The sequence below is a fragment of the Moschus berezovskii genome, chromosome 8 (genome assembly GCF_049115385.1).
Source record: "Moschus berezovskii isolate FMDL1 chromosome 8, NW_MosBer_1.0, whole genome shotgun sequence".
NCBI lineage: Eukaryota > Metazoa > Chordata > Mammalia > Artiodactyla > Moschidae > Moschus > Moschus berezovskii.
This window is the reverse complement of record NC_142467.1, coordinates 51,046,494-51,068,683: the sequence shown is the minus strand read 5'-3', so window position 1 is coordinate 51,068,683 and position 22,190 is coordinate 51,046,494. Positions and strand designations below refer to the sequence as shown.

The following is a 22,190-nucleotide window of genomic DNA, read 5'->3' as shown; positions in this document are numbered from 1 at the left end:
AGTATTCTTGCCTGGGAAATCCCACGGACAGAGGAGCCTGATGGGCTACAGTCCATGGGGTCTCCAGGGTCAGGCCACCTCCCTATGAATTGTCATTTAAATTGTTTCCTATTCTGTTTGTATTATAAATAAAATAAATGCTATAGTGGGATTCCCTCTCTGTCCCCTTAGTGAGTGTTCCTCTGTGGCAGAAGTGGGACTTTACTCTTAGATGCAATTCCCAAATGGAAGCAGAATCAGTCATGAGAATCTCTAGTAACCTAGTGGTCATCTGGACCCCAGAGACCTTTCCTCACCATTAGTTCACTGCGGGAATTAGCTAATTCCCATCGCCTTTGGGACTCTGTGGAAAGAGGAACTTATTTTTTACGAATTCTGAGAACATCCACAGTGATTGTGATGTAAAACTTGATGACCACAGGTGGTAAACCTGCAGGGTTCTCTCACAAGTAGAGGTCTGATTCCCTTTCAGAGGTTACAAGATTTTGCAGGAGGCCTGCAGATTGCAGTATGTCCCTCCAGGCAGCGGCAGCCACTCTAATGGTGTTCCTGGGGAAATGACTAGTGCACATATACTGCCGAACGCTGCTTGCCCTTTTCCATGGCCTTCCTGGATACCAGGGGATATGATGTCACTTTTTGCAAATTCTGTGTAAATAACTGAGCTCGGATCACCAAGTTACAATGAGATGAGGGGAAAATGATCACCACTTACTTTGCATAGACTTTCATTTACAAAGCACACAGTTTCTCATTTCATTCCTGGAACAATTCCGAGATACACACAAGAAAGGGAGAATAATAATACCTATTATAATAATGTTTAATGGACACTGTTATTCATTACAACTTAGCAGACTGAGACAACAATAATTAACTGATTGCCCAAGGTCACATAACTAGGAACTGAGAGCAAACCTGGAACCCGGATCTTCTCATTCCCAGTCCATTTCGTCTGCACACAGCAGCATGGCCTTGCGAACCGTGTAGCTATGAAGACCCACTGATGTGCTGACCCTTAATTCTAGGGAAGACATGCATCCTTAGTAGACTCTGAAGGATTTAGTGAAAGACCACATTCAGGGGGAGAATTTAGTTCTTTTATTTCTTTTTTAAACATTATTTATTTTTTAAGTTGACATATAGTTGATTTACAACGTTCTGCCAATCTCTGCCGTTCACCATAGCGGCTCAGTTATACACATTTATACATTCTTTTTACAATAAAATTTAGTTCTTAAAGAGCCAAGTGAATAAGGAGGGAAGACAGCCAAATTTGGGGGAAGAGGGCATGAGGGCTGCCATAACCAAACTCTAAAAAAAGGTGAATGAATCCATGCTGTCTGAGAGACTTTTACTCCACCCATTAATTAGAGATACTCTCTCAGATACTTTAGCTAGCTGGTCATGGAAGGCCTCTCTCAGGAGGTGGCAATTAAACTACGACCTAGGGGATGAGGAGATTCCAGCTTTGCAAGGAAACAGGAGATAAAGCAGACCAGGTAAAGGGAACAGACAGCATGTGTACAGTTTTTCTAAGATGGACAAACTCACTGAAAGGCCAAGGCATCCCTCTCTGCAGGGAGCCAAAAGGAGACAGAGGTATAGGATAAGGGGCCCAGAGGATGACTTCCAGGAGAAGACAGACTTGAGGGACTCTTCAGGAAACGGGCGGCTTTATACAGGGGAAGCACAGCAGAGGAGGACAGCACTGGCAGAACTGCAGACAGAAGAGCCATTGTTGGTGAATAAGGGGTAAGACTCAGAGTCTTAATGCAAAAGTGGATTAAGAGGGAAGGCTCACTGAGGTCCCTTTTGGATTGGGTTTACCAGCACAGAAACCAAGCCTGGAGAAGGCTGGCCAAGGGAATGGTAGGCTGAACCCATGCAGAGCTGGCTCCACCCCAGCTCCTTGCTTCTGCCAGCAGGGCGGCTGTCAGGAAGGAGGTTCAGGCTGCGGTCGGATGTGAGCAGAACCCCGTGGTGGGATCGTCTGCTCAGAGCTCCCCCGCTGCCAGCACTGCAGCCCCCAACACTCTGATCTCAGAGCCAGTTCCTTTGTTCCCCCCAGAAGCTTCCCAAAGACCTCAGGAACCCCTTTGATTTTTTTTTTAATATTTCTCCACAAAACAATATGAGGAACAAGAGGAAAAAGCATGGCCCCATCACAAAGCGCTCTCAACCAGAAAAACAGGCCTGCGTCCTGCCAATTCCACTTAGTTCGGGGGGCTCCTCCAGGAGGAAAAGAGGTGCAAAAATGGGATCAGGAGCGACCGCACATCTTCTGGTGGGAAGACCACACTTCCCTCGGACTTGGGTCTCATCACAAACCAGTGGTGCTCCTGGTGGGGGGGTGGGTAGGGGGGAATCAAGGGTCCCTGCACCAGCCTAGAACATGGTCAGACCTTCTGCCAAACTGCAACCACAGGACACTCAGATGCTTAGGACCAAGAACGTTAAGAGTGAAAGGAACCTCAGGACTCATCTGGTCCAAACTTCCGTTTGTGAATATGGAAACTCTGGCCCAGAGAGTGTCACCTACCAGTCAGTCTGGTTGTTCCAAACAAGAGCCAGGTGTGTGAGCACGTACTCAAGGCCTGACACGGTGCTTAGTCATTATATCTGTCTTTGCTGTTGATGCTCACAGAGAGGGAGGTATTGCTGTAAACTCAGCTTTACAGGCTAAGAAGCTATGGCCCAGAGAGGTTAAGTCACTTGCCTAAGGTCACACCGCTGTGAAGAGTAGACCCAAGACTCTTATCCAGACCACTTTGTTCCACCGCCCCCAGGCTTATACACTCCTGCAGCATCAGGACTCTAAGCAGGACCTCTGACCTCCCTGTCCATGGAGTCACTCCCGTCCCAGGCCCATTAATCCTGAACGTGATCCTGACTCTGTGTACCCCGTAGTACTCACAGTACTCAGCTCTTCCACCGAGAAGCCATTGGCCCCATCACTTTGGTCCCGTCTTGCCTCTCCCACAGACCTGTTTTCCTTTTGCCACTTAGTTCTGCACCCTCCGCTTCTCCCAACCCTGTACCAAGCCGGATGTTGGTTCCTTCCTCTTCAGCCTCAGCTCGAATGTCACCTGTTAGGGAGACACCTATCCCTGAGTGTCCATGAGTGCCCCCTCTTCTCTTCCTTTTTGAACTGTAATAATAAGTCTGTGCGTTTATGTATTGTCCCCTCCCCCTGTCCCTGGCCAGGATGGTGCTTGGCACAGAATAAAAACCCTGTCAGAAGTTGTTGAATAAGGAACAAATGAATGAATGAACTAAAAAGTGAAGAAATACCTTAGTTCTTCAAATACATTTCTACCAAAATCTCTCACAGCTTACATTTGTCCAAATGATTTTGGTAAACCTACATAATCCAGAAACTCACCTGATCCAAGAGTCTGGTAATTAGAAGTGCGCCCTTCCAAGTCTTATGCATTTCAGGTCTACATATATGTAGCACCTATATTGGATCCCCTTTGTGGAAAAGATGATTTAACACAATTTTGTATATCATGTATATTCTATATGTTCTTTACATTATCTATGTTATATACATATTATATCATATATAATACAATATGCTGAAATATATACATTATCCTAAAGGCCATACTATATATATATATTTCCGCAATTTTCTTTTTTTATTTAATAACATACAGTGAAAATCTTCCCTCACTACCACATGTAGATCTCTCCTGTTGCTGAAAACTACACGTTATTTTTCAAATACAAGTAAGTATAGTATTCCCTCTTGGAGGAATATTCAAATAGTCTAGGAATGGCAAGTAAATATATCAGATCACAAGCACCTCTGCCCACCTTCCCATCCCTCATAGGCCAGAAGGGTTTTGTATTCAGGATGAGGACGGATGGGAGCATATTCATTATTTACGAATGGACAGGAGCAGCAGAGGAGTGGGGTTGGGAGGCAGGCTGATGTGGAGGACAGAAGTATCAGGTGGAGCCGGATGGGAACAGAGAAGTGCAACCACAAGGAAAAGTTGGAGCCTAGGGCTGTGTTAGGCAATAATAGCCATGAGGGGGCAGAAAGTGAGGAGGAGAGCCAGAGGCCACCCCAGTGAGGGACAGGAAGTCAGTAAAGAAGACAGCTCTTCGGGGAGAAGAGAAACATAATGGGGGAGCAGCCTGGCTGAAGTTGGTCCCATGGTTTCCTCTTTCCCACTAAAGAAGGTGGAAATCTGTATCCCGATGATTTTGCCACCTGGTTTTCCAACACCCAGGAGCATTTGTCTGTTTCCGAGTGTGACTTGTTTATCTCCATTCTGGAGTCATAAAGTTCAAAACAAACTTCCAAACAAAAGGACCCTCTGCTCTGCAGCTCTTAGCCCCATTCTCTCGTGAGGGCAGAGCCAAGATTCTGCTTTCCTAATGATTTTCACAGCCGATTCCACCAAGGATCCCACCCCCAGCTTCCTCCTTGTGTCTTTCCCCTTTCCCGGCTACCTCCGATTGTTATGGACATCCTCACGGGTATAGCTTTTCAAGCTTCTTTTAACCCTTTTCTTCCTATCCTAATAACTGTGCAGGAAAGATAAGATTGTTTCCCCAAAAGAAGCTAATTGGGGCTTTTAGAGTGAACTAATGGTCTCTCCAAAGAGCTGAATTCACCAGCATCCAGATGGGTGTAGTGTTTAAAAAGCAACCTAAACAAGAACTGGTCAGTTAATCCCCACCTTAGCTGGAAAGTTCTGAGGCATATTTTCATTGCCATCACTATATGGAAAAGTAGAAAGTGACAGGATTCTCTCTGAAGGTAGGTATAAGTGAGGGATGATATTAATAATTAACTTACATCATCTTCATTTGCCTAGCATTACGCTGAATATTTTCATACAACAATCTGTGAGGTAAGTACCATATTATAACCATTTTATAGATGAATAATTTGAGGCTCATAGAGGCTGAGTCTCTTGCTAGTGAGTGATGGAGCTGAGATTGAAAATCAGCCAGGCTGGAATATGCTCCTGGGCTCTTAACCAAAACACCATCTGGTTTACCTAATTCATACTTGGCTTAGTTCATTACTGTCCTCCTCACTGCTACCAAAAGATTTATGCTCCGGGAGGCCAGGGTCTTGTCTGTCTTCTGTCCCCAGCTGCCAGCACAAGGCCTAGCACAAAGTAGACAATAAATAACTGCTGAGTGAATAAATGAACGAGTAGTATGCTTTTGACTTTGTAAATCGGAAAAGTTCTGGACACTGAGGTTTTGGGTGATAACTAAATATGTTCACTGAACAGTCTTTTTAATTTTACATGTTAAATTTAGCTGAACTTTCTCCCAGGGTGAAAAATTATCTCTTTCCAAGCCTTAGAACCAAGCAAGTTACAGGGAGTTGAATAAAGAATCACAATCTGAAAACATAGGGGGTCTCTAAAGTTATGACCAACCTTGATAGCATATTAAAAAGCAGAGACATTACTTTGCCAACCAAGGTCCGTCTAGTCAAGGCAATGGTTTTTCCCGTGGTCATGTATGGATGTGAGAGCTGGACTGTGAAGAAAGCTGATCACCGAAGAATCGATGCTTTTGAACTGTGGTGTTGGAGAAGACTCTTGAGAGTCCCTTATACTGCAAGGAGATCCAACCAGTCCATTCTAAAGGAGATCAATCCTGGATGTTCATTGGAGGGACTGATGCTAAAGCTGAAACTGCAATACTTTGGCCACCTCATGCGACGAGTTGACTCACTGGAAAAGACTCTGATGCTGGGAAAGGTTGGGGGCGGGAGGAGAAGGGGACGATGGAGAATGAGATGGCTGGATGGCATCACCGACTCTGTGGACATGAGTTTGAGTGAACTCCGGGAGTTGGTGATGGACAGGGAGGCCTGGCGTGCTGTAATTCATGGGGTCGCGGAGAGTCGGACACGACTGAGCGACTGAACTGAACTGAACTGAAAGAGATCTTTGGGAATCACATACGTATTTATTAAACACTACTGTGTTTTCAGAATTATCCTAGGTCTTTTCCGTGGCAGAGTGGTATGTGAATCACCTGGGATGCTTGTTTAACATGCAGAGCGGATCTCCAGGTGATTGTTATACAAACAAAATTGTGAGGAGGTTAGGGTTATTCCCCCTCCATGGGCAACAATTCCTAGGAAGCTATCACAAGGTGTTTCAAATCCGTTGACCCTTCAGTTTATCTAAAGATCCTTTTGTTGTTATCACATCTCGGGGGGGTATGAGCCATATCACTTTTTCATGTGTGAGGTAGAAACACTGTATTTATCTAGGAGGTGTTCTTTCCTGTTTTAAGAGGGTGGCTACCCACCTTTACCCTGGCATCTCAGCATCTGGTACACTGGCTCTCTCTCACAAAGGACCAACCTAGAAATAAGAAGATCTGGTACGGTTCAGCCACCAGATGCTGTGTGTCTAGGGGCAGGTGGTGTAGCTTCTCTGACCCACTGTTTCTTGTCTGCAAGTTGGGGGTGTGAGTGGTTCATAGCTTCTTTATTCTACACCTCCTCTAACCAGAGACATTCTATAGACAGGGATTATGTGTCCTTTCGGTCTTGTTTTCCTATGCTCAAAAGAAATGGTTCTGTGACCATGAACTAGATTCAGAAAGGTGACAGGGTAAGTAGAGGAATGTCAAGAATCTCGTCCCACTGACTTAACCATGACCAGGAGAATCAGAATATAGGTTTCTTTAATACACACCTGCAAAAACTAACTACAGGAGAAAAAAAACTTTTGGCCATACAAAACTGGGTGAACCAGTGAGGTTGAGTCACTAGGGTACATAGCTATTATTTGCCTCACACAGGGAAGTGTTTCAAAGTAGGTGTTCCTGGACCTTCTATTCTGAGGGCTGAGTGATAATAGATCCAGAAAAGACTGGGGTAGTCTGTCAGTGAATATCTATTGATACCTACTATGTGTCAGGTGCTTTTCTGGGTGTTGAGGGCTTGGCCAGTGAACCCTCCTGACAAGACCCATACTTCGATGGAACTAACATTCTTATGGAGGAGAGGGATAATATTGAAAAAAAAAAAGTAACAAATGAGTCAGTGATAAGGGGTATGAAGGGGGAAGTAGGGACAGAGTTCAGTTCAGTTCAGTTCAGTCGCTCAGCCGTGTCCGACTCTCCGCGACCCCATGAATCACAGCACGCCAGGCCTCCCTGTCCATCACCAACTCCCGGAGTTCACTCAAACTCATGTCCACAGAGTCGGTGATGCCATCCAGCCATCTCATTCTCTGTCGTCCCCTTCTCCTCCCGCCCCCAACCTTTCCCAGCATCAGAGTCTTTTCCAGTGAGTCAACTCGTCGCATGAGGTGGCCAAAGTATTGCAGTTAGGAGACTGGTAATCTCTTACCCACTTATCCAGCCCCCACCTTCTACACTTGAGGAACACGAGGCAAAGCCAGCAGCGACCTGCTAGAGAGCAGACTACACCCCGCTGGTTAGAAGCAGAGTTGGAAGTGAGCACAGTCTTCCCGCAAAGCCAATCCTTTCTTCACAGCCCCTCTCATGGAGGGTCTATTTTCCTGTCATTGTCTAGTTCTTAGACCCGAGTATCGAGGGAGGGACGGAGCGCTCAAGCACCCGCTCGTTCGCCCCAGGACGCAGGGTCCCATCCATTCCCCTTCACAGCCCAGGACCAGAGAGAAGCCCGGGCGGGGCGGGGCCTGGACTCGCGCCGGCGCGTCCAGCAGGTGGCAGCAGCGAGCAGCCGCGCCCCCCGCGCAGCCACCCGGCGAGCCCGCGTCATGGATGTCGAGCTCTGCTATTTCGCTTTGCTCGCCTTGGAATTCGAGACCCCAGACGAGGACCAGGATTCATGAACTGGTCTCAGGGGCCCGGGCAGGGGCCTCTGGCTCCCGACGCTGGCCGAGAGGTGGGTCCCGGGGCGGGTCGCTGCTCGTGGACGCCGGGCGGGGACGCGCTGCCCAGCAGAGCCCGGCGCCCAGCGCGCTGCCCCCGCCCTGCCTCGCTGTGGTCCACACCCCCTTTGGGCTCCCGAGCCGCTGGGCTGCAATAGTCGGGGTGCGCGCCAACAGGCGCTGCCGGCCCCGCTTCTGCCGCGCAGTCGGGTCCCAGGAGCCGACGGACCCAGGCGCCCGCGTCCTCTCTGCCGCCTCCTCCGCCCTGCTCTCACCTGAGCTATTAGCCCCCTCGCCTTCAAGGCCAGAGGCTATAACCCAGACTGAGAGGGAAGGCAGAAAGAGAGAGGGCACCTGAGGATACAGAGCTAACACTGGACTATTTCACCCCCAGGTGATGAGTGAAGTCCAAAGATCCGAAGGTTTAAAAAGCATCTGGAGTCTCCGTGTTGAATGAAAGACCCAGTGCAGAGGCATCATCATGAACACGAGCCGTAAGTGGGTCCTCCTCTTCTTTGCCATGGGAACAGGGTGGGGGCGGGAGGTGTAGGAGCCGGCGCTGGGGTTGCCTGGAAGGAGGAAGGAAGCCTGGCACCGGGCGGACACATGCCCCCAGACTCCTCCTCGGTTTTTTCTGTGCTCCCCCCGCCCCCCGGGCACAGGGATATGGCTCCGGGTTTTCATGACAATTTGCTAATGTTTTATTGGCCGCGCCACTTGTCTCCGTGGGGAAGGCTGCTTGTCTCCTTCTAGCAATGCCTGAGAAGGCCTAGGAAGCAGAAGTGTGGCCATTGTCTGACTGAGGGGGCTCAGAGGAGACCTCCCGGCACACAGCTGGAAAGAAGAGGAAAGCCCTGCTGGTCTTGGAGCTGGGAAGAGGCAGGGAGGCTGGCCTCGGGCTGGTGGGTGGGTGGGTGTGGGCAGGCTGTGGGATAGGAATGAGCAGTTTGATAAACAAATTGTCAGGAAGCCACCTTTGGGTCTGGAGATTGTGAAATATCCCGCTCTAGTGCGCAGGCAGCCCCATGGACCCAGGGCTGATATTTTTCACATACCTGAAGTCTGCATTTAGCCATCCTGAGAACAAGAGAAAAGAGACAAGCCCTTTGGCCAGTGTCTCTAAGATGCCAGAAGCAGTAACTGCTCTGCAGAGGCAGGACCAGACATTTTACTGCTGGGCTGAGCCTCAGCTGCTGAGAAATGCAGTGGGAGATACAAGGAGGCCTAAGCTGTTTCTCTTTAATTCAGTACCTTTGACTGTGGGCACCCACTGGGGCAGGTGGCGTGGGCGCCACCCTGAAAGAGAGATCCGGATTCAAGTCCCCCTCCTGGCCAGCTTCACTTGTCTGGGTTGTTTAGCAGCATGTGGGGTTGTTGAACCAGAGAACGCCTAGGAACATTCACTTCCCTGGGTTTTGACTTGGCCCTCTCCTCTCTGGATCTCCAGTTGCTCATCTGTAAAATGAGAAGGGTTGAATTTGAGGTTCTTCTAATCTAAGAATCTGCAAGTTTCTTCTAAAAAAGCTACAGCTGAAAAGCAAGGTCATAAAAATCAGTACCTTCTGAGGCTGTGTTTGAGACCAAACCAGGTTTCCTTAACCTTCCATTTCAAGGATGTTGGTATGGAGGGGAGGAAAACAAAGTCAGGGAGATGGAAATGAAATATATTTATTTACTATATATTTGTATGAGTCATCTCTCTGCCGTCTTCCTTTGTGTATTGCATAGCTATGCTAAGCAGGTAAGTGTAGCTGGACTCCCTCTGCCTTTTACAGCCCAAGAATTTTGCTTCTTGATTTTGACGGTCTGGAACAGGGTTGAGGCTTCACACGAGGCTCAGGAAAAGAGCAGAATTAGGTAGACCCTATCACCTAATGGGCCACAAATTTGCATCCATCTGTGCTCTCAGACAAGTAAGAATGTGAAGTGCCTGTCACTTCTCACTATCTCTAGGCAGGCAAAAATGTATTTATGGGAGTCCTTTCTCACTAAACGACAGAAGAGAAAGATGGCTCATTTATTTTTCAAGGAACTAAGAAATAAGGTAACAAGCAACAGACCCTGCTTTTTTTTCTCTTTAGAATCATAAACTCTTGTCCCATTAGATAGATTTTACTTAAAAAAAAAGTAGTAGAATTGAATACTGCAGAAGAGAAGGACTAACAAAAATGCCATTCCAGCTTCATATACTTTTTCTAAGTGGGGAGAGTGCATTTATTTTCCAGGAACAGTGGAAAATAAACAGAGTGACTCAGGCAGCCTGGGGGTCCCTGAGGTTCCCTATGAGGAAGTAATTCTCTAAAGGGCTACCTGGGGGCAAACTGTGGAGAAACTCCTGCTCAGGGCTCTGGGGCTGGGCTCCCTCATCACTGAGGCTCCTCCCTACCCTGGGAGTCTTCAGAAGGAAAGAGTAGAAATCAGAACTTGCAGGAGTGATGGTGTGATGGGGTCATAAGTCACAGGGACAGAGCATTGGCATGTGGTCCTTGGGTCGACCTGATGTAAGCAAAAATGCTCACCCCTTACCATGTGAAATTCTTAACTCAATCCTCATGCCTGAAATTGAACCTAAGAGAAACTGTTACTCAGTTGTTTTCTTTCACTTTCACTTCCTGAACCGTCACTCTACCAGCCACTGGGCTACGCATTTCAGCTGCGCCTCTCCCCCATCCACACTGTCAATGGGCATTATTGCTCCAGTTTTGCAGTCTTCTTCACGTCATGTGGCTAGTTTTTGGGTTGTGAAAGGTACTTGGATGCATAACATTATCAACAGTGTGCGCCATTCCTAATCAACTGTTCAAATGTCACCATTGAGATGGGGGCAGATCATGAGCTTATATTATACCGCTGATCACTTCATCTGGAGAAGAGGTGCACGGGCTGTAGGCGTGGGACGGCATTTGCGAGTTGATGTAGCTCGAGCCCTGCCATCAGGTGGGCCCAGGTTCTAGTTGTGTTTTCATTTACTGGCTGTGTGGTCCTCAGGATGGTTGTCTCATCTGCAGAATGGGGATGATGGGACCTTCTTCCGCGTGGAATGGAGATGAGTGTTCATGTGTCATGCACAATCCAGAGAGCAGTGCCCGTGACATAGCTGGCAAGGTGCCAACGATGGTGGCCAGGCTGTCACTGTCCCTGCTGTAGTCATCGTGGTTCTTACCATTGCTGACTTCATGACATTAGCGAGCAAGTCGCTCAACCTCTCGGATGTCACACCTTTGTCATAAATTGAAAGGGATGTAGAAATGTGATCTTACCTGTCAAGACAGGAGGGTGAAAGATTGCTTTGTAAATATATGTAAATTTTTTATTAATAAGAAACACATGTCTCAGGTGGTTTAAAAAAAACAAACAAACAGGAGAGTGCCCAGTCAGTGACTCCTCAGAGCACATTTTGGTTTAGTTTCATCAGAATTCTTCTGAAATCTAGCTGAGCTTTAGCACACTGCAAAACAGGGCTGTGCGAGAGAGCGGTAGTTCTGGAGATGGAGAGTAGGGTGGTGGTCCAGGCCTGGAAGAATGCAGCAGGTGGGCTCCAGCCATCTGAACCAATAAGAGAAGGAGAAAGAGGGCTCCTTGCAGAGAGAACAAAACACCAAAGGCATGAGCAGGGCACCCAGGGCTAGTACTGAGATCATGGCACCCATGGACCAAGGACTTTAGGGAAAATAGAGCTGTCATTTCTACTTTGGCCTCTGTGAGGTGGGTCTACCGTCCAGCCTTTCTGTCCCCCTGCACATGCCCAACCTGATTCCAGGGATCTGTCATTTGACTCCTGATGTGCTGAGGCCGTCTCCTAACTGGTCTCCTTTCACCCACTCCAGCCTACTTCAATACCCCTCTGCATCACCCTCTGCTTAAAATACACATCCCATTGCTCTTAAGATGCGAAAGGAGACCCCTCAGCAAGGCCTGCAGAGTCCCCCGTGGCCCAGCCTGGCTCACAGCCCCAGCTCATCCACACATGCATCCACTTTCTCTGCAGCCCCATCATGTCCACGTCCTCTCATTCGCATCCTGGAAAGCTCCCTGTCTCTAGCACCAGCCCCTCTGCCCACCACCCCTCTTCACCAGGCTGGCCTCCTCACCCCGACCCCGACCCCAGTCCAGCTAACATTTCCCCGATGATGTTCTCCTCCTACTCCTTCAGAACCTTGTCTCTGGCATCACACACTCACCCCTGTGGCCACATTTTCCTGACCCTACAGAGCAAGGAAAGTCTAGCCCCAGACCTCTTGCTCTCACATAATCCCCAAAGGCCTCACCACCTAATGTGCATTTTCTTAGGCAACAATGAATCTTTGGTTATTTTCTGTCAGTGTCCCCCATTCCGTCTTGGCCCCAGGAGTACCCAAGACCTGGAAATCAAAGCCAGGGGAGACTGAGTCGACCCCAGAGCATCAGATGCCCAGAGCACCAGAGTCAGTTCTGTGTGTCGTAAAATGCTGTGCTTCGCCTGGGTTGGAACTCCCAGAGCTCCTGAAGGCCATGGCTTTCCTGGGCACAAAGCCAGCACTGGCTCATCCTCGAAGTTGGAGAGTGACCTGCATACCACATTAAATGGTACCAAGAGCCATTCTCCCTTCATTGGCTTCCCCTGATGGTCTCTTCCTTGGCTGTTGTTATGGATTGGCATGCCAACAAGCTTCTTTTTGGGAGTAGGCTTTGTTTTGTTGAAGGCCTCCCAGGTGGCACTAGTGGTAAAGAATCTGCCTGTCAATGCAGGAGATACGAGAGACAAGGTTCAAGGATCCCTGGGTTGGGAAGATCCCCGGGAGTAGGAAATGGCACCCCACACCAGTATTCTTGCCTGAGAAAGTCCATGGACAGAGGAGAATGGTGGGCTACAGGCCATGGGGTTGCAAAGAGTCAGACATTTCTGAGCATTGTTTTGTTGAAGGGAGCAATAAAGAGTCATAGAAACCTCACAAAGGTGTCAAGGGATAAGCAGACAGCACACTGGGGCAGTAAAATCCTAAGCTTTGGGATATGGATTCCTGAGTTCAAATTCAACATCTATCATGTATTCTCTTTATAATCTTGTACAAGATAGACCATGTCTCAACCTGAATTTTTATGATTATAAAATGTTGACAGTAGTGCCAGATGGGTTGTTGTGAAGATGAAGTGAAATAGCATGAGAAACTCTTTGGCGGTAGGTCTCAGGGAATGAAGTTGAACCTGAAGTTGCATTGGTCATTGAGTAGAGCAAAGTTTTGAAAAGATGGTGTCATAAGAGTCAAACCCTCTGGTTCAAAACCAGCCTGTTTTGCTGGTATTGTGGCCATCACTGGGTTCAGCACACAGGAGAGCCATGGCTTTCAGGAAACCTTCAGGAAAATTATTAACCTGGTGTTGTATATGGCATGAGTCTAAAAGGGCAAGACAGGAAGTTAGGATCCTGGATGAGATAATTAACCTAGTTCTGAAAAGGTCTGAGGGCCAGGATTTGAGTGAATAAAACTTGGACAAACTTCAGGAGATGATGAGGGACAGGGAGGCCTTGCGTGCTATAGTCCATGGGATCGCAAAGAATCAGAAATGACTGGGTGACTGAACAATAACAACAATAGTAATAAGGGGAAAGATCCTTTAGAGAATGAAGTCCGCATGGCCTTGCACCTGATTGAGTTATAGGGTCAAAAAGAAGAGGAGTCTATCTTAGGGTCCTGGCAGGGAACAAGATGAGTGATTTGAGGGGAGAAGGGCTGATGCTAAAGCTGAAACTCCAATACTTTGGCCACCTCATGCGAAGAGTTGACTCACTAGAAAAGACTCTGATGCTGGGAGGGATTGGGGGCGGGAGGAGAAGGGGACGACAGAGAATGAGATGGCTGGATGGCATCACCGACTCTGTGGACATGAGTTTGAGTGAACTCCGGGAGTTGGTGATGGACAGGGAGGCCTGGCGTTTTGTGATTCATGGGGTCGCAAAGAGTCGGACAAGACTGAGCGACTGAACTGAAGCAGAAGCCTTTGCAAATATGTGAGAAGGATGTAGACAAATAAACAAGAAGCCAGGATGACCAAGGACTAGGAGGCTAGAAACAGTGGCCCTTACCACTCTTACCACACCTTCCCCCAGACTGAAAGAGGGAAAAAAAACAAAGGAAGCCAGAAACCCAGTAAGCTCTAGGGAAGGTACTGCCTGGTGGGAGTTGTTGCTCCTGGCAGGCAGGCAGCTCATGGTAACACCCCAAGGAAGGAACCAGGGGAATAAATATCCTGACCTCTCTCTCCTTCCTCCCTTGGATTTCCTACGATACCCAATCCAACCAGGAGCCAGAGGGCAAGGAAGGCAGCTGGGCCCCCACCATAGTCAGCCTCCCAGGTAGAGGGGGGCAGAGTGGACCTGGGCAGGCGAGGGGTTTCAGCATCGAAGTCACCCAGCTCAGGAGCAGCAAGACCTCCCTCTGTTCATGTCATTGCTCACCTCAGGAACGCTAAGAATTTCTAGAGAAAACGACCTATTGTAAATGGCACAGGAGGATGCCCTCTAAAGACATTCTAAATTCGCAAAATAGATGGAGTGGAGATGATTATATACTTTATGAGAATAGAGATTTAAAAAAATAAAACAGTACTTCCTAAATGAATAGAGCACTTGTTGGCAAATGACCACTTGAGGCCAAGGGAGCGTTAGAGGAATAATATAAGGAACAATGTTAAAACCATCCCAAATGAGTATAGCACATCTCTCAAATCACAATGTGATTTCAAGAGAACTTGCATTGCATAAAGGAAGTGATATCAGTTCTGAACTCTTTCGTTCCTATCTGGCAGAAGCCTTATCTGACTGAGATATCATCTGCTGTTGAATGTGGACAACTGGCCAATACGCAGCGTTAGCCAGATGCCATTGTAAGGAACGGAAAACAGTCAGAAGTGTGTAAGCACCTCTTGTTGGGTGCTTTGCCAGTTAAGTTGTTTTCCTGGAGTTCTTAAGGGCATAGACTGGACCTAGATAGCTGGGTTCACATTCCAGCCCTGCCCTTTCCTCGCCATGTGTGCTTGGGCAAGTCACTTACCTTCTCTGTACCTCCGTTTCTCATCTCCAGAGATAATCACAGGGGCGTAGTAATAGTGCCTCTCTCATAGAGTTGTTATAAAGAATGAATAGGTTAACAGTTGTGAATTGCTTAAAACAGTGCCTGGTATATAGCAAGTGTTTATAAAATGAATAAAAATAGTATTATGCTAGAGCTGCTGTAATAAAGTACCTCCAACTGGGTGGCTTAAAGAACAGAAATATATTGTCTCATGGTTCTGGAGCTGAAAGTCCAACATCAAAGTTTCTGCTGGGTTGGTTCCTTCCAAGGGCCGTGAGGAAAGGATCTGCTCCAGGCCCCTCTCCTTGGTGGTGGCTGTCTTCTCTCTGTGTCTCTTCAGGTTGCCTCTGTTTATGCGTATTTCTGTGCTCAAATTTCCCCTTTTGATAAGGACACCCATCTTATTGGATAAGGGCCCACCCTAATGACATCATCTTAACATGATTACCTCTGTAAAGACCACATATCCAAATAAGGTCACATTCTGGAGTACTGGAGGTTAGGACATCTATATATAAATTTGAGGAAACACAATTCAATCCATAAGGCATTTGTTAAGTAAATGACTCCTCAAGGAGAGGATTTCCCTGTGGATCGGTCTTCCCAAATACCAGCCACACCCTGGTGCTAGAGTAGGATGCTGATAGTTGGTTATCTACCTAGTCTTGATGTTTAAACTCTAATTTTACCACCTCTAACCAGCAGAGATGGAGCCTGCCCCGGAGAGCTTGAAGGGAGTGATCACACGTAGGAGGTGCCCAGAAAAGAGGACCGTGGTGACTCAGTATTCCAGTCTCTCTGCAGAGCACACGCTCCCCACCTTACCCCTCATTGTGGTCATTATGCACAGCTGTGGCGTTTCAGCAGTGAACAGAATTTACAGTCGTGGAATTGTTTTTCAGTCTGCCTGGTTCCTAGGAATGTCCAAGAGGGGGAACAAGAATTAGACTGTTCATTTGTTCACTCAACAAATATTTACTGACCACCAACTCTGCACCCAGCATGTTGCTGGAGACACAGCAGTAAATAGGACAGGCATGGTCCTTGCCTTCGTGGATCATACAGGTCAGCAAAAGGGGCCAGCTGGTGGCCTGCATGATAGGATATGTTTTATGTGCCCAACACCAGGCTTTCAGTGAATTTTAATTATCTGCAAACACTCAGAAATCAAAATTGGGATTTCTAGCTTCCTTTAAGGACAGCCTGAAAGACCTTGCATCCGTGCCCCTTTGTTCCTACATGGCAGACAATAGTCAGTAGAATTGCCTGCCTTGAGGGGGCATGTACTATTCTCTAGAGAGCCACAGCTGCCACCTGTATAGGAAGAGAGGTGTCACACAAGGACAGCTTAATACTTTTCTATTACCTTGCCACTGTAGGTATTCGAATTTATTTTTAATTGAAATATGGTTGGCATACAATATTATGTTAGTTTCAGGTATACAGCAAATGATTCATGTATGTGTGTATATATATATTTTTTTCCAATTCTTTTCCATTACAGGTTACTGTAAGATATTGAGTATGGTTCCCTGTGCTATATGGTAAATCCTTATTTATCTATTTTATATGCAGACATTTGAATTTTTTAAACTCTAGTCTAGTATATGACCCATATAACATCAAACACAGAGAAGAGGAAACCGCAGCATATTGTTCATCATGGGAGAAAGTCCTGTCTGGAGTTAGCAGTTGATTAACACCGCCATGCCATAAAGTGCTCTTGAAGTGAGCCAGATCCTGCTCATGTCCTTTTTTTTCCCAGCTGACACATTCCCAGAGGGTGATATCATATCCTTTTGGATACAGTTGGGCAAACAGTGCCCCACCCCCAACTCCTAGAGGTCAGTTTACTTCCAGAGGAATCTGTTAGTAGGGGATGGGCACAGACCAAAGGAAAGCAGTTCTGGATAACTGGTCCCAGTTCTGGGTGCCTTTATCAGCCCAGAAGTAGGACCCTGGGAGGCTGGACTGTTCCAGAGGTGGTTGTGACATATGGGACATGCCTGGTCCAATGGAGGACGCCTAGTCGACAGCATGAGCGCCATATCTGTAAGGTCAGTTTATACACCCACTCAGCTAAGGGGTGATTACTGCAAGGTCACACCTTGACCCAGAATGGCTGCATAAGACCTCTCTGTTATGATGGGGATCTTCTACTTGAGAAAGAAAGGTCAAAAATTGGGTAATGCCAACAAAATTTCTTCAGTTGAGACCAGATTATATCTTCATTTCTCTGGAAGAAATCAGGATAGTAAATTATTCATAGAAAGCAAAGCACAGTACATAGAACATTGTCATTGCTCAAAAGATATTTGATGATTTAATTCATTAATGAAAAGCCCACTCTCTTTTCCTTTATGAAGATCTCTCTTAGTTTCATCTTTATGACCATCTGCTATGTTGCCCACCAGGATATTCCAAGCACTTCAAATTCAAACTAAGATTTAATAAACTTACTCTTTTTTTAAATTGGAAAAAAAGAAACCCATCTTCTTCTACTCTGTGGTCCCAGCTGATTGCTGCTGCTGCTGCTGCTAAGTCACTTCAGTCGTGTCCGACTCTGTGTGACCCCATAGACGGCAGCCCACCAGGCTCCCCCGTCCCTGGGATTCTCCAGGCAAGAACACTGGAGTGGGTTGCCATTTCCTTCTCCAATGTGTGAAAGTGAAAGTGAAGTCACTCGGTCATGTCTGACTCGTAGCGACCCCATGGACTGCCCCCTACCAGGCTCCTCCTTCCATGGGATTTTCTAGGCAAGAGTACCGGAGTGGCTTGCCATTGCCTTCTCCGCAGCTGATTGCTAGAATCTCCATTTACCTCCATTTACCCGGGAAGGAAGTTAGTAATCAGAAACTAGCCCTCATCTGCATTTCTGTTTCCTCCACTCCCCTGTGTTCAGTCTCTGTCCACATCTGGTCATTCGTACCTCCCACATGTGACTCGAACTCTTCCTTCCTCAGCTGCCATCACTGCCCAGTGTCCCCAGCACCAGCCATGGCAGCCACTGGGGGAGGGGTGGGTTGAGCTCAAGTTCAGCTGCAGGCATCCGAGACATGTGGGCTGCTGGACAGTGTGATTCCAGGCTGCAAGGGGCAAGAGGGGTCATATGCTGCTCTGCAGAACCCTGATTAGGCTGTGTCTGAGCATTGCACCCAGGGCAGAGCATGCCCAGCAACGGTGGAGGGACTTGAAATACCCTGAGGAAAGGGCCCTGAAGGAGCAGTAGGGATCCTCTAGAGTCAGCCCCACACATTGGTTCTGTGTCCCCAAGAGAGTATAGATGATCCCTTGGCGATTTCACATGATGCTGCTGGATTGTGCCCTGCAATCCAGAAGCGTTAGCCTCTTTTCTGAGTGCCTCGCCAGCCAGACAAGAGGTCCAGACAGGCTCCACTTTGCCGTCCTTTTGCTCCCTGTGCTGTGGTTACCGCTGTGTGCTCATGCCACAGCCCCACCCCCTTCTCTGGCAGAATTCCACTCTCTACTGCCTGTATCATTTCAAAAGCTTTTTCCTCACATCTGCTTGATTTTGTGCAAAGCACAGGTCTTTCTCCATGGGCTGTTATCTCTTGCCCTCACCCACACCAGCAGGGCCAATGAAAGGACTGCCTTGCAATGGTCTAATGACACAGTTGATCTATTTTAAGCACCTGAAGCACACTCCACCAAGTGCCAATCTTCCCGCAGCAAGCTGCTCTCAGCGTGCGGGGCCAGGGCCAGCTCGAGGTCTGCTGCTGCTTTTTGAAATCTGGGGAAGCAGCCCGGGGATCCGGACCCTGCCTGTCCAAGGACGATCTAAAGCAACCGTAAAATTAGATATCTTCACAGTCAGTATGAGGTATTCTGCAAGGAGAATTGCCCGTGGTATCAGGAATATAGGGCACAGGAACCTCGAGTGACCATAAATTCCTCTTTCAAAGGGCAGAAACAGAGCCCAGGCCCATTTCAGGTAGGGAGAAGGGACCTAGGACGCAACATTTCAGAAACAAAGAGAAGCTCAAGCCCCATCAGAAATGCCTGAGCCTTAGACCCATTTTTCCTCCTCCTCCTAATCAAGAGACATTCTTTTCCGATTACAGCCTATCTGAGTGCAATTATTTACAAATATTATTTATTTAATCCTTGCAATAATCCTGCAAGGCCCTTCCCTTCCCTGCTCTGTATGTAAGGACGGTCCCCCGTGTCACATGGACTCTCACCATTCTACACAGAACTCACCACCGTTGGTAAGTGTATTGTCATTGGCTTGTCATTTCTGTCTCTTTTCCCCTTTTGGACTATAAGCCACATGATGGCTCCGTGACAGGCCTGTTTTGTTCACTGCTGAGTCCTCAAAACTCATTACAGCTCTTGGCATAAAGTGATGGCCGCCAGTGACGGTTCATGTTGGTTGAGCATTAACTGTGTGCCAGGCGCAGTGCTAAGGTCTTCAAGACATGAATGCATTTAACCCTCACAGGAGACCTATGACATAGATGCTAATAATATCCTTGTTTTACAGAGGGGCAAACCAAGGCTCAGAAAACAGGTCGCTGGTCCTAAATCTCATATTTAACAAGTAATGACACCTTGAATGAATATGTGAATGGGAGGATCTAACATAGACTATTAAATACTCCCATTTTGCATAAAAGGGAAATGAGGTTCAGAGGTACAGTCTCCTGGCCTCAGTCACATGAGCTGGGAAGTGGTGGAGCAGGTATTTGAAACCACGTCGAGCCAAGGATCTTTTCCCTCCTCCCTGCTTCCTCCTTTTCACCATCTTTCCCCATTTTACTGTGATGAGAGCTACGGGGTGAGGGGGAAGTGCAGGTTAAGGTGTCTGGTCTCTTTCCTGTTGGATGTCCCGACACTGCTCTCCTGTTCACTAGGGCAATGACACAAATCCCTGCTCTCTGCCTGGCGATGTACCAGGTGCTGAGGGATTGGAGATGCACAGGAAAGAATGTGACCTCAGACAGCCTTCTTCCGGCATCACCCAGGGGCAGACACGAGCAAGGGTGTCTGTAGTACAATAAGACCCTCTTGGCTATTGAGAGGGCAGGAAAGAGTAAAGAGGGAGTCAGGCCAGATTCCCCTGAAAGAGCCGGGGACTATTTTGTGGAGAAGGTAGCATTCACTCCAGATCTTGAGAGGTAGCTTGGATGGGGAGGAAGGGCGTTCCTGATGGGCTCATCCATCCACTCTAGCAGGCAAGCTTGCACGTTTGCTTGTTGCACAACTTCTGCATCCCAGACCCGTGGCTTGGTGGGGAGGGTAAAATAAACAAAGACAAAGTAAACAGAGGGTTTCAGGAAAGGTCCGCAAGTCTGGTTATCTATGAAGTATGAGGAGGTGGACTGTCAGGAAAGACGGTGGGGCGGGGGTGGCTGGTGAAGATCAGATCTTTGAGAGTTGTCCATGCCAGGCTGGAGAGTGTTTGTTACAGTCTGTGACCAATGAGGAGCCATGAGAGCTTTTGAGCCGAGCAGTGACCCCCCTCCGAGCTGTGCATTATTTAGGAAGATCTCCCTGGTAACACGCACCCGATGGATAGGAGAGCCCAGAGGCAGCAGAGGCTGGCTGAGCGCCGTGGAGCAGGTGTGAACAGATGAGAAGGGAAGGCACGGGGAGCAGAGAGGATGAGCTGGCGGGTTCCCTAGGCACGCTGTGCGTTGCTGTTGGTGTCACTGCTCTTGTACCTTCAAGTGGACCTGTTAATCTGATTCTGATTGCTGGGACTGTGCGAACTGATACTTTAAAAATTAGGTTACTGACCAAAGTGAGATGCCTTTGATAGTGTATTTGATAAGCACTTGAGCTGTGGAGTCAAAATGCCTGGGTTCATGTTCCAGCTCAGCCACTAACTAGCTGTGCAACCATCTGTGACTTTCTTTACCCCCATAGCTTCAGCTTCCTCTCAAGGTGGTTGGGATGGGGGAGGGCAGAGTGAGGGAATGGGTGTTAGATGCTTAGCACACACTCAGTAATAATTAATGAAATACAGTTGAATGTGTTGCGAAAACCCCCTTTCAATAAACAAATTAATCAATGCATGGCATGGTTAGGACCAGTTACCGCTTAATCATTCCACTGGAGAGAGGAACAGTGGTATTGATACCCTAGGACTTTTATTTCACTAATATTTAATTTTATTTATTATATGTCAAACTATATTCTAAACTCTCCATGAATTGTCTCTTTTGATCCAAGTGTGAGTCAGGAATGAGATTAATGTTGAAGAGGACAATCTTAACTGAATAGGGAGAGAGTCATAGCGGGCCAGGAATTGACAAACCTTTCCTGTAAAGGGCCAGGTCGTAAATATTTGGAGCTTTGCGGGCCATACGGTGTCTGAGGCATAGAAGCAGCCTGATAATATGTGGTCATATGGATGAGGCAGCAGTTGAGTCACAATTTATTTCCAAAGGTAAAGGTGGGGGTGGATTTAACCTGTGGGCCAGCTTGCTGATCCTTATGCCACATAATCTCTAAGGTCTTTTACAACTTTGAAATTCCAGTCTAAAAGGAGGACACAGAAATACCTAATCTCTCTTGCTTAGTTCATCCTTGTAATTATAAGAGAACTTCACCTTAAATATTATAAGGATTACACTGGAAAGATAGACCCAGAAAGGACTCTAGAAGGCTCCATTCTCTTTGTGGCTTTGTTTTCTGCATAGCCTATAATTCATACTCTGGGATTACCTTACTCATCTCATGTGACCACTAAATGCCGGGGTGTACAAGCTGCCCTAGAGTCTGTTAAGTAGACAGCTCTTGTTATTCAGGTCAGAGACTCTCCACTTGCAAAAACATATACAGGGCAGTATTTCATGCCAGTGCCTCCATGTGCAAAGCGAAGTCTCCTCCTAATTTGTTCCCCATTCACATTTCCTGCTCAAAGCCCACCTTCCTCTGTAATGAAATACGATAGCCAAATTGTCTGTCCAGCATGTTTTATCATCCCTGCTTCTGATTCCTTGCAAGAACTGCCCTAACTCCCTGGAGTACAAATGAGCTGTCAGTTATGGTGTTCTGCCCCTCCCCCAGATGGTGGCACATGACCTAGACTAGCCAATCAGGGTATCCCATCTATCTATGCCACAAGGATTGTTCCTCAATGGACATTAGACCCAAGGGAGGTCAACCATAGTATTCCCTGGAATTGTATAGGGAAATACTAGGAAAAAGTATTCATTCCATTAAGGTTGCTGAGCTGAGGCTCTCGGAATACTAGTGGGCATTCCTGTCCAGCATGTGGGAAGAAGCTGTTTGAAAAAAGTTATAGCTCTGA

General features: G+C 47.4%; 1 protein-coding gene across 7 annotated transcripts in view; it reads left to right on the top strand.

Annotated features, from left to right (window-relative positions):
- Positions 1 to 7,722: 7,722 nt before the first annotated feature.
- The window catches only part of ABLIM3 (actin binding LIM protein family member 3), a 142,491-nt gene continuing 128,023 nt past the window's right edge, over positions 7,723 to 22,190 (top strand). For 5 of the 7 annotated variants that reach the window (XM_088838572.1, XM_088838571.1, XM_088838570.1 and 2 more), the window contains exons 1-2: positions 7,723 to 7,873; positions 8,254 to 8,353. In XM_088838572.1, the coding sequence (XP_088694698.1) occupies positions 8,341 to 8,353 (13 nt within the window). In that variant the 5' untranslated portion in view covers positions 7,723 to 7,873; positions 8,254 to 8,340. Of the gene's footprint in view, positions 7,874 to 7,991; positions 8,354 to 22,190 lie in introns of those variants that run through there. The other 2 variants (XM_055431165.2, XM_055431170.2) reach the window with 1 other exon arrangement.